We start from the raw sequence: 12,679 nt of genomic DNA on the forward strand, positions 1-12,679 counted from the left end.
GGGGGACTCAACTCTAAGTTAACTGCTTTTTCTGTGTCCTTCACCAGGGAGCGTGAGCTGGCACTTCCGAGGCCTCGCCCTAAATGGATTGGCAACTGCAGACTGCTGGCCTTCTTGGTCCCACTGGATGTTCTCAGTGACTGTGGAGGTAGGTAGAGAAGCACCAACCGGGGGTGCTGAACGACTGAGGCTTGACTAGAGGTGGGAATATTCCTCCCACTGGAGGGGGCCCGTCATACACATTCTAGCCACTACAGGCAGTTGATCAAGAACTGCTGTTCTGTAATGGCCACTAGAATGCAACACGCACAAACATGTAGAGTGGCAGCCGCTGGCACTATTTCCCAGAAAATGGAGGGTGCCCATCACACAATGGTATTTTACATCCAATAGAGGCTGATCACTTATATACAGATTCCTAAGGAGGCTTACGATACTTATTTTCTTTAATACAAGGTAGATGAAACCCTAAAAGGGCAGAAGGGGAGAGTGGAGGGTTGGGGGGCACAAAAAACAAAGATGAACAGGCACTCATTCTTATGATCAGAAGACATTAGCCAGAGTTGAGTTGTGCACCGGAAGTGGGTGCTCTATGAGATGGACTCCTGTCATGTGTTTATTTATTTATTTGTTTCACGCGTAGCCCACAGGCATCAGGGCACACACAAGACACAACATTAAACAAGCAGGACACAGGATAAAAGGATGAGCAAGACAGCAACATGAATCAATTATTCAAATAAGCAGGTTTTCTGTCAGGAGTAACTTTCTTGAGCATAGCGATGTAATCCATGGGTCTGGCAGGCAAGCATCTGTAAGCGGGATGGATTGTCTTCGAGGAAGCTTCATGCAGTGTGCAATGCGGGTCTATTTTGCTGGAAAGGGGCCGCCACTGGGGGCCTTATAGAATGAAGGTGACGAGGGACTTCTGGTTCGTTTAGTACATCATTTAGTGAGGAGAAGTTCTTGAACCAGTTCATTATTCTAGTCCTGGCACAGGGGTGGCTATGATGAGCTCATTTAGTATGCTTGACAAAGGAACTCCCTTTGCCATCCTAAAAGGATGCTGATGGCTTGTGATAATGCCCTCAATCTGCTGGCTCAATGGCAGTTCTTCACAGTGGAGGCTGGTGCCAGTAGGTCACTGACCAGGTAACAGGTTGCTGGTCAATGTCTTTAACAGCTACTGACTGAGCAGTACGTTGTCAGCTACACGCTGTTGATGGGCCGGCTAACGACCTTCATCCAACCTTGGATGCGTTGAAAGCAAGAGTTCCTTCGGCTGAGACATTGCAAGCTCTCTTCAGGTTTCAGGTGCTACCTCTGTACATTTAGGAGGCAAACCCATGTGAGTTGATGATTTCCACTTGGAGGCTCAGATTGATACTGAATTAGAAATATGAATGCCTGGTAGGACACCATAGAAATAGCTGTCCCCTGACTGCTTCAGCCAGGAGATGGCAGTGCCTGAGACTGCTCTGCAATGTTGAAGGCATAACAAAAGGGAGAAACTCAAAGGCATAAAGGGGACACATGAGTTATACAAATATCACACAAGAGGGTGGTCCACTAAATGAACCTCTTGGAAGACCAATTCTACAGAGCCACACTCTCACATAGAGCAGGTGGCTGTCGTGGACTTTGTCAAAATAAATCTGATGGAAGGCACACGTATGAATGACAAAATCAAGTATGTATTCAGTAGTCCTATGTGTCCTCCAAAAGTTGAATATTAAATGTAATGACATCTGCTTCAAAGGAAACAGATAGAGCAAAAAAAGCAATAAAACATTAAAACCACACCTTGGACCTACTATATATAGCAATATGCCGAAATAGATATTACATGCTATATGGCCTATTGTACAAACATTTACACATATATATCATTTATAGGCTTTTCATCAAAATAGGAGAACCCATAGGTCAAGGGGTGAACATAGCAACAAATACTTGCCTATAATTGCAAGCAGATCAAACTTTCGCAAATATAAGGACTACATCCTATGCTGCTGGCCCTGTCTAGCTAAGTCAAGCAGGGTTTGTTGAACACCAATAATTCATAAACTGTAAGTATGAAATATAGTTAGATCTAGATGGGATGTGTTTCTAGATCTAACTATATTTCAGTTGGATCGGCTTGCAATTATAGTCAAGTATTTGTTGCTATGTTCACCCCTTGACCTATGGGTTCTTCTATTTTTATGAAAAGCCTATAAATTATATATATGTTTCATTGTTGGGTGGCAAGTGCTGGGAGGGAGAGGAGGGAGTGGACATCATACTTTGGCTATGGCAACCTTGGGCAATGGGGCATTCAGCTGGACAATAATCTGTTTGTATCTGCTTTTTCTCAGAACAGGTGATTGTATGGGCAGGACACTTGCAGACAACGTTGGACCACATGATGCCGATTACATTAAGGTCAGAACCAAGCAGGTATTGCAGCTTTTGCTGTACCTATTCTGTGCGCGCTCGCTTGTGCGCGTGCGTGTGAGTTTTCTACCATACTGCGCCTGTTCTGTGTGTGAGGAATGCTTGCAGTGGCACACCCAAAATAATAGGGGAGGAGGATGCAGACACATATGATAAGGGGCCCCTGAGTTTCACTTACCCAGGTACAGACAAACTCCTTGGGACGAGCAGCTGGAGGAGACAGGGATGCCTGTTGCGGCAACAGAAAGTTGCACTGCAGCAACCATCTGGGTGTATGTGCTATTGAAGCATGCTATTCTGCCTGGTGTGTAAGATTAGTCTGATTCCTGCTCTCTTGCTGTGCCTGCTTTATGTGCGGGGAGCTTAGCGTTGTGCTGCCTGTGGTGTGCCTTGAAACCTTCTCTTTGATATTGTGCACATGTCCAAGTCTTTCTTTTCGCTGTATTTCAGACTAATCCGTGAGCACTGGATGGCCATCACCCTCGTGCTGCTTTTGCTCCAGGCAGGTGAGCGTTACCTGGTCCCATCCACTTGGTGCCTGTGATGGACCAATGTATGATTTAATTAGTTCTACTCTTTGTGCAGAAAGGATGGTGTATATAGACATTAACCCCATCTCCAAGACCAATGAATGCCTATGGGTACCTCATCCGTTCAATTATCTTGGCTTATTCACATGGCTATTCCGGGCCTTCGTCATATCTTGTAAAGGGGCGGGGGTTCGAAATTCTCACACCTGGAGCAATGAGCTTCTGCCTGCTTGCGGGGTAATGGTTGCGGGGTAATGGTTCTCATAGTTTTGGACCCGCTCTTCCCATAGAAACCATTTGTCTCACTGGAGCTCAAGATTAAACAGATTCAGAAAGAACACACAAGCCTTCCAGAGACTCCTCATTAAAGTGAATTGGGAACTCTGGTCTTAAACAGCCATTGCAGCGCACACCACCACACAGAGCCTGATCACTACCCTTCTAGCCTCCCTCTCCCAGCTAATGCAGCTTGCAGAGAGGGTAAACCTAGAGACCATACAGTCTACCGGTGCAAGATAGCAAATCATTCAATGAATGCAAGGAACTCCGCAATCTGGAAGTCATGTCTTCGACCTTCTCTTTTCGTATTGCAACCTAAACCAGAGAAATGCTCTATGCAAGAGGATGCATGATCAGGGAGGGGATGAGATTCTGATACAAAAGCTATGTGACGAATAAAAGGTACACCCTTAATTTCTTACACTCAAGCTGGATGCACAATGAATGAGGCAGGGGAAATGGAAAAGAGCTTTGCCAAGGGATCAGTGTGGGGAGGGGGAGGGATAGAAAGCTTTAATTATGAGCGAGTTTCAGTAGTCGCAATGTTCTCCTCTCTCAGATTTGGGCTTAAAGGCTTCCCCCACACTTCTTATCTGTGCTATTTCACGCTGTAGACAGCTTTGCTTTTCTCCCAGGCAAAATACATAGCGAAATGCAGATAGAACTAAGGGGGCAGTTCTTCCAACACCCAGGCTACTTGACTGTGACCTCATCCTTTCCCTCTCCCAGGGTCCTGCCCTTTACCCTTGTCTGGTCCTGTCTGTTCTGGGCCTATCCCTTCTCCAAGTTCCACCACATACTCACACCGCTTCCTCCCAAAGTGGATCCAAACCCTTCTGAATGGGGTACTTTACATGCCATGATTGAAACCACTTAATCCCTTCCTAACTGTCAGGTCATGTGACCATGTGAATGGTATTGCTCAGGTAGCAGTGCATAAAGTGGGGGGCTGCTTTGGTCCAAAAGGGGTAGAGCCAAACTCTTCCTTAACTTATTAATGCCAGGAGACTGGTCTGAATCCTTTCCAAGATGGAGGGAGAGGTTTAGGAAAATGATTGGAGCAGTTATCCACCAGTGAGGATAAGTGGATTCTGTTACATAGTGTAAACAGTTTCTTGTGCACATAGTTTGTCATGGTTTCCGGGATAGAACCTCTACAGTAAGCAGTGACATCTCAGAATCTTATGATGCAATAAAATGTGATGTTATGAGTTGGAGTCAGTGAGAGGCTGGCCAAGATGAGGAAGAAAGCAGCCTCTGAAGCTGTTAACAGAATAGCATACTTGAGGTGATTTGGCTTCATTATACTGTGTACACGCTGCTGCCTGGAGCTGCAGAGAGGAGAGGCGGCAGTGTGGTCCCATGGAGTGTCAGTAGAGAAATCCGTTAAGGCGCAAAGTGCCTTGCATTAGGAGCAGCGCCCTGTGGATGGTTCTTGCACAGGCGCGTCTGGTTTTCCCCGGTATCGTCTGGAAGTGCTGATGAACGTATTTCTGAGCTGCAAGGATCAGAATATCTAATTTCAGCTACCGGCAAGTGCTGTGCTCCATGTGTGTCTCCAGCCGTGCACCTACTGCCACCAAGGGCCTCTGTGGTTCTGTGAAGGTGTCAGAAGGGAGTTTGAGAAGGACAGGCTCCTGGCGCGAGCGATAGCCCATTGGACAGCATTAGGCTTTGGGCTGTTAAACTTGTGCACGCGCAACCTCAGAGACGGGTGGAGAGACAATGTGTGCGCAGTGGCGCGAGAGGATTGTAGCCCGACCAGGTGTCAGAGGGGGCATCAGTGGGCAAATGACAGTATTGGCGCCAGTGTGATCACTGAGCACTGGAAATGTGGCACTCTTCAGCTGTTCGTTTTGGACAATTAAAGTCACAGCAGGCTGTTGAACAGATTAAACACAGTAAACATGATAGTCATTAAGCTGTCATGGCCAACATACCTGGTCCTGCACTGTTTTTGCGACAAGACAAATATTGGTGCACGAATATACAAAAAGCCCTATCCAATAAAGTAGCATCACTTCAGGACAAGATTGCTAATAAAAAAGACAATCTCTCTAACATGATCCCTCCACCGAATACTCTCACGCTGGAACATAAAGACATACTCCGTTTCAGTTTTACTAAAGTACCTTTTCTGGAGGTTGACAAATCATCCTCTCCCTCAAACCCTCAAACTGTCAAGGTGATAATTGTCCAGCCCAGATCATGAAAGGCGCTGCCAGAGACCTATCACCATTCATATCTAAGTTAATTAATGCATTCTTCTCCTCAGGTACTATCCCCAGCAACCTAAAGGAGTCATGGGTACTCCCACTACTTAAAAAACAGTCACTAGATCCCTCCATACCTACCAATTACAAGCCCATCACCACTGTACCATTTCTGCTTAAAATTTAGATAGGATTGCTTATCACCAAATACAAGAGTATTTGGAACATAACCATCTATTAAGTACTCGCCAGTCAGGTTACAGACCCCAACATAGGACTGAAACGGCACTGATTGACCTCAATGCCCAAATCGATGCACTCAGGGATAAAGGGAAGTCTGCTTTACTACCCGTACTTGATCTCTCGGCTGCGTTTGACTTGGTGGACCACAAGATCCTATGTCATCACTTGGACTCAGCAGCCCACCTTCCTCAGGAGGCCATAGGCTGGATCCAATCCTTCCTGGGTAATAGGACTGTCCGAGTCTTCTCACCCTCACCATCTGCAGACCCTATTCCCATTACTTGTGGAGTGCCACAAGGTTTATGTGTCTCACCCACCATGTATAACACATTCACTATGCCCCTTTTCAATGATCTTGACCTTCTGGGTATCACCTACACCAACTATGCAGATGATACACAGATTCTCATACCACTTACGGGGTATTATGACAAGGATTTTACCTTGGTGAATAGGATATACCTCATCATCCAGGCATGGAAGACTGTTCATGGTCTATGCCAGAATGATGACAAAACTGAGCTCATCATTTTGGGAACCACATCTCACCTAAATAAACTAGGCCATAAATATACTACCTTTAATATCGATGGCAATACAATCAAAGTTGCCAAAGAGGTAAAGACTTTAGGCTTTTACCTAGACGGCACCCTCCCCTTCACCAAACAGATCAACCCCATGGCCCCTGCCACTGCATACACATGCAAGCTAATTAGAGCCGGCAAACCATTCCTCTACAAGAATAGTTGTACCAATTTGGCTACAGCCTTAATTTTATCGAAATTGGACTACTGCAACTCACTATACGTGGGCGCCAACAAGTACATCATCAAAAAAATTCAGATCCTCCAAAATAATGCCCCTAGAGCAGCCTTAGGCATTTCTAAAAAAGTTCACATCTCAGAGATAAGGAGAGAGAATGACTGGCTCACCATGAGTGATACCATTTTTGCTTATAACTGCCTCTCTAACATATAAATGCTTGAATAATGCTGCTCCTCGCTACCTTATAGAGAGATTCAATAGAAAATCATCCATTCGGCCAACTAGAACGGCCAATTCAAATTGCCTGATTATACCAACGTTTAAACTCCCAAAGTCGGAGGGAGTAGCTTTTCAGTCAAAGCCACACAGCTTTGGAACTCCCTTCCCCCCTCCTTAAGGGCGGACCAAACCTACCCGAACTTTAGATGCACCATTATCAATTAGATTAAAGAAAATGACCACTAATACAACTGTTCCATCCTAGTATATGCACTGTACTTCCTATGCTGTTATATTGTATGATGTATCGTTCTGTGACCACATTTCCTGTATATAATAATCTGACTTTTGTACTATTGCTCATAGTGTATATACTTGTATCTATCTCACATTTGTGTAAACCTAAGTTGTAAGTATTCTTATTCTTCTGCGCCCTGATACCCTCAGGTCTGGTGCGCAATACAAATAATAAACCAAACAAACAAACAAGGTAGAAGGAGGAGTTTTTGAGATTTGTTCTTGCAGTATATTTGCCTGAACTACTCCATGGAGCGTAAGGATGCGCTCCTATAACATTGTTTGGATCATGGAGGCCAGGATGTGTTAAAGAGGCTCCCTGAGCCCACAGTGGAGGATGCCTTAGTGTTGAGCTTGTTTGAGACGAGTATATTGAAATTAGATAAACATTATGATGTCAAAGAAAACAAAATCCTTGACAGATATCGCTTTGCCACCACGGAGCAAAGAAAAGGGGAGAGTATTGAAGAGATTGTCACACCGCTGAGAGGATTGGCTGTCAAATGCCAATTCAAACTGTGTTGTCAAGAAGAACATTTCCAAGACCAGATCATGATAAAATGTGCAGAGGAAAAGGTTTTTGAGGATCTTTGGAGAGAGAGGGATCCATACATTGACAGGGCAGTGGAAATAGCCAAACAGGTGAAACATACGACCTCTTGCTTAAAGGAGTTGGCCAAGGAGAATAGGAGCACCACTGATAACACAAGGAAAGTTGTGGATCAGCCTGAGACCAGTCAGTTGCGCAAGGATGCACCAGAGAATAAACCAGCATTAAAGGGGAATTTGGCAGTGCCAGGGATAAAGACAGCGAGCAGACAAGAGATACAGTTGGTGACTGGAGGAGCAGAGGAAGGGGCTGAGTGATGCCTAGCTACAGAAGAGAAGCTACCGGCTTTTATGCTGGAAATCACCCAATCAAGTGTTGTTATAGATGTGGTAGTACTGAACATTTTGCAAGGGACAGAGAGTGCACGGCTGTGTTTGTGAAATGCAAACGCTATGGAAGAAAGGGACATTTGTCTAAGTGTTGTCGCTTCTGGGGTGGCAATCTAAGAGCTGTGGAGGAGGGTGTGTATGAAATTGAGGAGGTGTATGAGGGGTTGGATGTTTTACAAGTTGCGGATGCCATATGTGAAGTTAAAATGAAGAATACCAGAACCATGATCGAGGTGAGCAGAGTAGCGATTGAGATGTTGGTTGACAGTGGTGTAGAGTAGACTATAGATTAATCAGCAAATCGTCATGGGAAAAATAACTCTCCAGGTGTGTGTTGAAGGAAGCGAGTGTGAAGGTGAATGCGTATGGTGAGAACCCCATAATGATAATAGGTGAATTAAATGCACAATTGTCATTCAAGCGTAAGAGTACTGTCAGCAAAATATATGTTACGAATGTGGGAGGCAATTTATTGTCTTGGAGTTGTCAAGTTGCTCTTGGGATTAAGTTAGACCCCAATGGCAAAGAACACATGCACAATGGTTGTGACAGAGTCTAGAGAATTGGATGATTGCGAAGTGATTAAGTGGGCTCCCAAAGTCTTCAGAATTGAGATTGGGTGTCTCAAGGGTTTTATAGACCAAATCAAACTTAAGAAGGCCTCTGTGCCATACGTTGCCAATCTCAGAGCAGTTCTGTTAGCATGTAGGAAGGATGTTGAAGCTGAACCTGATAGGATGTTGAAGGAAAATATCATTGAGCGATCTGATGCATCAGAATGGGTAAGCCCTTTCGTGGATGTTAAAAACCCCAATGGATCGATCAGAGTATGCATATATCTCAGAGAGGTCAACAAAAACATTGTCACCAAGATGTTCCCTTTACCCAAGATTGACAAATTGATTAGGGACTTGAGTGGTTCAAAGGTGTATTCATATACATACGTTCATCACCCCGGTGTTTCCTGTTAAGTGTGTTAGAATGCCATTTGGACCTATATCGGCTGCCATTGTGTTTCAAAGAGTGATGCATAGCATATTTGGTGGTGTAAATGGTGTGAAATTCTACTAGGAAGACGCAGATTTTGACATTGACCTTGGAGAAGTGTACATGTGCTAAGACTCAAGTAGACTACTTATGCCATAGTTTGTATGACGAAGGAGTACGGCCCAAATTGAGCGTGGTTAAGGCCATTGTTGAAATGTCTTCACCTGAGAACAAGGCAGAGGTTTCCTTGTATTTGGGCATGATAGAATATTATGCTAAATTTGTTAAAGGGTTGGCCAGTAAAACTGTAAATATGAGAAACTCGCTAAGAAAGGTGTGAGGTTTGATTGGAATGTTACGTGTGAAGAAGAGTTTGTGAAGGTAAAATAGGACATCACAGGGTCAGCGGTATTGCAAGGGTTCAGAGAAGGAGCTTGCACAATTGTATAGACTGATGCATTAGAATATGGACTGGGGCAGTACTCATGCAAGGCTATGGTACATGGTTGCATGCGATAAGAGGAGAAATAAAATGTCCGGTGGATGTGTTGCCACTTTAGAAACGGAAGAGGTAGGCTCTAATCCTTATTCCCCCACTTGACCAAAATGATGATCTTGCACAAATTACTTTAGCTTCAAGTGCTTCATTTTCGTAGCATTAAATTCATGAAAGCTAACAAATAAAATGAATAACATTATAAAGCACTTTATTAAACCCCATACACTATCTACGAGAAATGGGATGTGGTCTAGTGATCAAACTGCACACTTTGGAAAGAAAATTAAATGGATTTTAGTCCAGGCAGCATGACCAAAATGTTGTCATAATGGGCACACCACTTTAGCTAGCTGTACTCCACATTCCTTAAATGCAAACCATAATAGGGCACAGAAATAACTTGAACAGTCATATCATATGCTACAATAATTCTAAAAGATTGCAGTGGAGTGGAAAGGGGACATATGCAGCCAGCAGCAATGTTGCTGAGTTTGGAACAAGAAGATCTAGGCTCTAATGCCAGTTCCTCTTTTTGGTTCTTGATTATCTGTCAATTTTAGAGTGCTTAGAAATAAATAGAACTCCATTATAATCTGTAATATTAGGTCAAAAGAGCTGCTAAGGTGCAGTGTGATTTAGTGGCAAAATCAAGGTTTTTGTAATGAGAAGGTATGGATTATAATCTAGGGAATTATTTTGGTGTGGCAATCACGGACCCCCTATTGTTGATCCTTTCAAGCCCTATTGCTTGCTTTGCAACCCATGTGATTTCACCAATCTGACTACTGATCTGCAAAACTCGGTATGTCTTTAGGTTTGGTTATGTTATGTTATATTATGTTGATTTAGCCACGCACCGTAGTTTTGGTAGTCATGTGCTTGTGTGTGTTATTAATCGCTGTTTCATGAACATGCTACAGCCTTAGGTTTTCTGCACAATCACTGGGATAAAGAGTCATTTGATGTTCTTGTGGTTTCATTGATCGGGTAAGGATGTGCTATGTCGTTTCTAAAATACATGATTTTTAAAAAAAATTCCATGGATTCGAATGTTTTAGTACTTGTCTGAAATTGTGTGAATTTAGCCAAATATCTTTTCCGCTCTGCAATAATGTGCATATAAAAAAAGTGGAAATGCATTTCAATAACATGCAAGAGGCTCTCCACTCAATCCAAATGATTGGCAAGTGCAGGAAATTAAGGGAATTTGGTTAATATTCAACTTGATGAGTTTGGAACCCGAGTTACTGGACCCTGTTCTTGGTTCCCTACTTGACCAAAATGGTTGGATTGTAAATCCCCATTTCACTTTGCTTCAGATCCCTTATGTGCCAATGAATTGCCCTTTTCCTCATGTAAAATGAAATGTATTCACTGCGCACTGCCGAGAAAAGTATGCAAAACTATTAATGTGATCTTTCATGTGCCTGGCCTGAGCTTACTTGAAAACTATAATCCAAGAGTTGAACAGCCTGAAATATTTCCTACAATGTGTGAAATTTCCCCCAAACCTGGTTACCTGGTTGCAGAATATTTTGCATAACTGGCGGTGTGTAACACAGCTGACGAAAGCTTGATAACAAGACATGTACCATTCCAAATTGACTAGCCAGAGCGACCTTGGCTTACAATTGCTACAGATTTCATAGGGCTGATCGATTTGTTGTCTTTGGATAAACAACATGTATTTGTAATTATGGTTACTGTCGACAATCCTAGGTGGTTTGAGGTGGATCTTATGTCTGTTGCCACTACAGGGATGTTACACGTTATTTACATCATTTAATTGAGTCACAAGGGTGTGGCAAGTATCACTACTGATGGTCAATGATGTCAAGATAACATTGAGAAAAATGCAATTGCTTTTGAGTCAGTTGGGAATTAGGCTCTGGAGTACTGCTCTGTACAATCCTCAAGCTAATGTGTTGGTCGAGGTAGTCACCATGACTGTTCAGGGCTGTATCCAGTGGGTATTAGCTAATTAAGTCTAGGTACTCAGTGCTATAAGATACATGCTGTGGTCTTACCAGACGACACCACATTCCACAACAGGGGTGAGCCCTTTTGAATTGTTTAGAGGAAATAGGGTGCAATCTAGCACCTGTATGGATAGGGCAATCCCCATAGAGGAATGTCAAGAACATAAGAATGAACATTTTACAATGGAGTAGCAGGTTACACGGTGGTCATTGCAAGCATGATGGGTTATGATTGATAGACGTTGTAGGGCGGAAAGCGGGTTAGGTTAGGTTATGTAAAGTAGTGGAACACTGCGAGATGGGGGTAAAGGAATGGGACAATGCCTGGAGAAGAGTGACTGTGGGTGCATGGGTTGTGCAGTGGATGGTAGTCATGTGAGTGATGCTGGTCATGGTCTCTGTGGGGATGCTCAGGGTGTGGTTCCAGTAGAGGGTTCTCGAACCTCTCCAATGACATGGAAGTATGTGCAATCGGAGATGATACGGCTAGAGATGTGCCTCAAGATGGCACGTGTGAGGGACCGAGTCAGGATAATAGGGGGCAAATGTGTCAACGAAGATTCTTCGAGCGAAAGCTAAGGGGCCCTCTTAGATTAAATGCAGGGGTACAGCCAAAGTTCAAACATTACTTTGGCTGTGATTATTGTATATTTGTCATTTTTGTACATTTGGTAATACCTTTCCTTTGCAGGAGCCTTTCCCATCATCTTTGTATCCATGTAGTCATTCATCTTTTGAGAAAATAGGGAGCTGTGCCATATCGTTTTGCACTGTGTGAGTTGCATGGCGTCCCTTACAGGATATCCCTTGCACCACATACCCTGATGCTTCCGCTGTGGCATAATGGAATGTTGGGCATGAAGTGCGAGAGCCAACAGTGGACAGCTGGGCATTTGTCTTCCACCTGCATTTATCTCTTCCCGCGAGGCTGCTTTAGCTGGTATAATCACTGATGCCGCAGAAGGGAACCAATCGCGCCTGTGCTCTGCCAATGAATTCCATTCAAGACTGGCTTTGTCTGCCCTCTTTCTGATCGAAGAATCCACCTGTATGCTCCTTCCGACATGCTCTTCATCCATATTTGCAGACACTAGATACACCTGCTCTTGCACCCTGCCTCCCTGGTGTAACTCTTCTTAGCGCTAAAAGACAGCTAAGTGCACGTGCACTTTCTACAGTCCAAGCATAATGACGAACTGGGTACTATAGATGATTGGTTAGGGTCTTAGTATGAAATATTAATAACTTGTTCAGACACTGAGGGTCTCTTTGTTAGGTGGGCTACTCGGGGAT

General features: G+C 43.9%; 1 protein-coding gene across 2 annotated transcripts in view; it reads left to right on the forward strand.

Annotated features, from left to right (window-relative positions):
* Positions 1–12,679, forward strand: part of LOC138582003 (SUN domain-containing protein 2-like) — a 126,549-nt gene that overhangs the window by 18,187 nt on the left and 95,683 nt on the right. For both annotated transcript variants that reach the window (XM_069652895.1, XM_069652896.1), the window contains exons 3-5: positions 48–148; positions 2,358–2,424; positions 2,887–2,942. In XM_069652895.1, coding sequence (XP_069508996.1) covers positions 48–148; positions 2,358–2,424; positions 2,887–2,942 — 224 coding nt within the window. The remainder of the gene's footprint in view (positions 1–47; positions 149–2,357; positions 2,425–2,886; positions 2,943–12,679) is intronic.

This window comes from Ambystoma mexicanum, chromosome 3q (genome assembly GCF_040938575.1).
Source record: "Ambystoma mexicanum isolate Mex_15411 chromosome 3q, UKY_AmexF1_1, whole genome shotgun sequence".
Lineage (NCBI taxonomy): Eukaryota > Metazoa > Chordata > Amphibia > Caudata > Ambystomatidae > Ambystoma > Ambystoma mexicanum.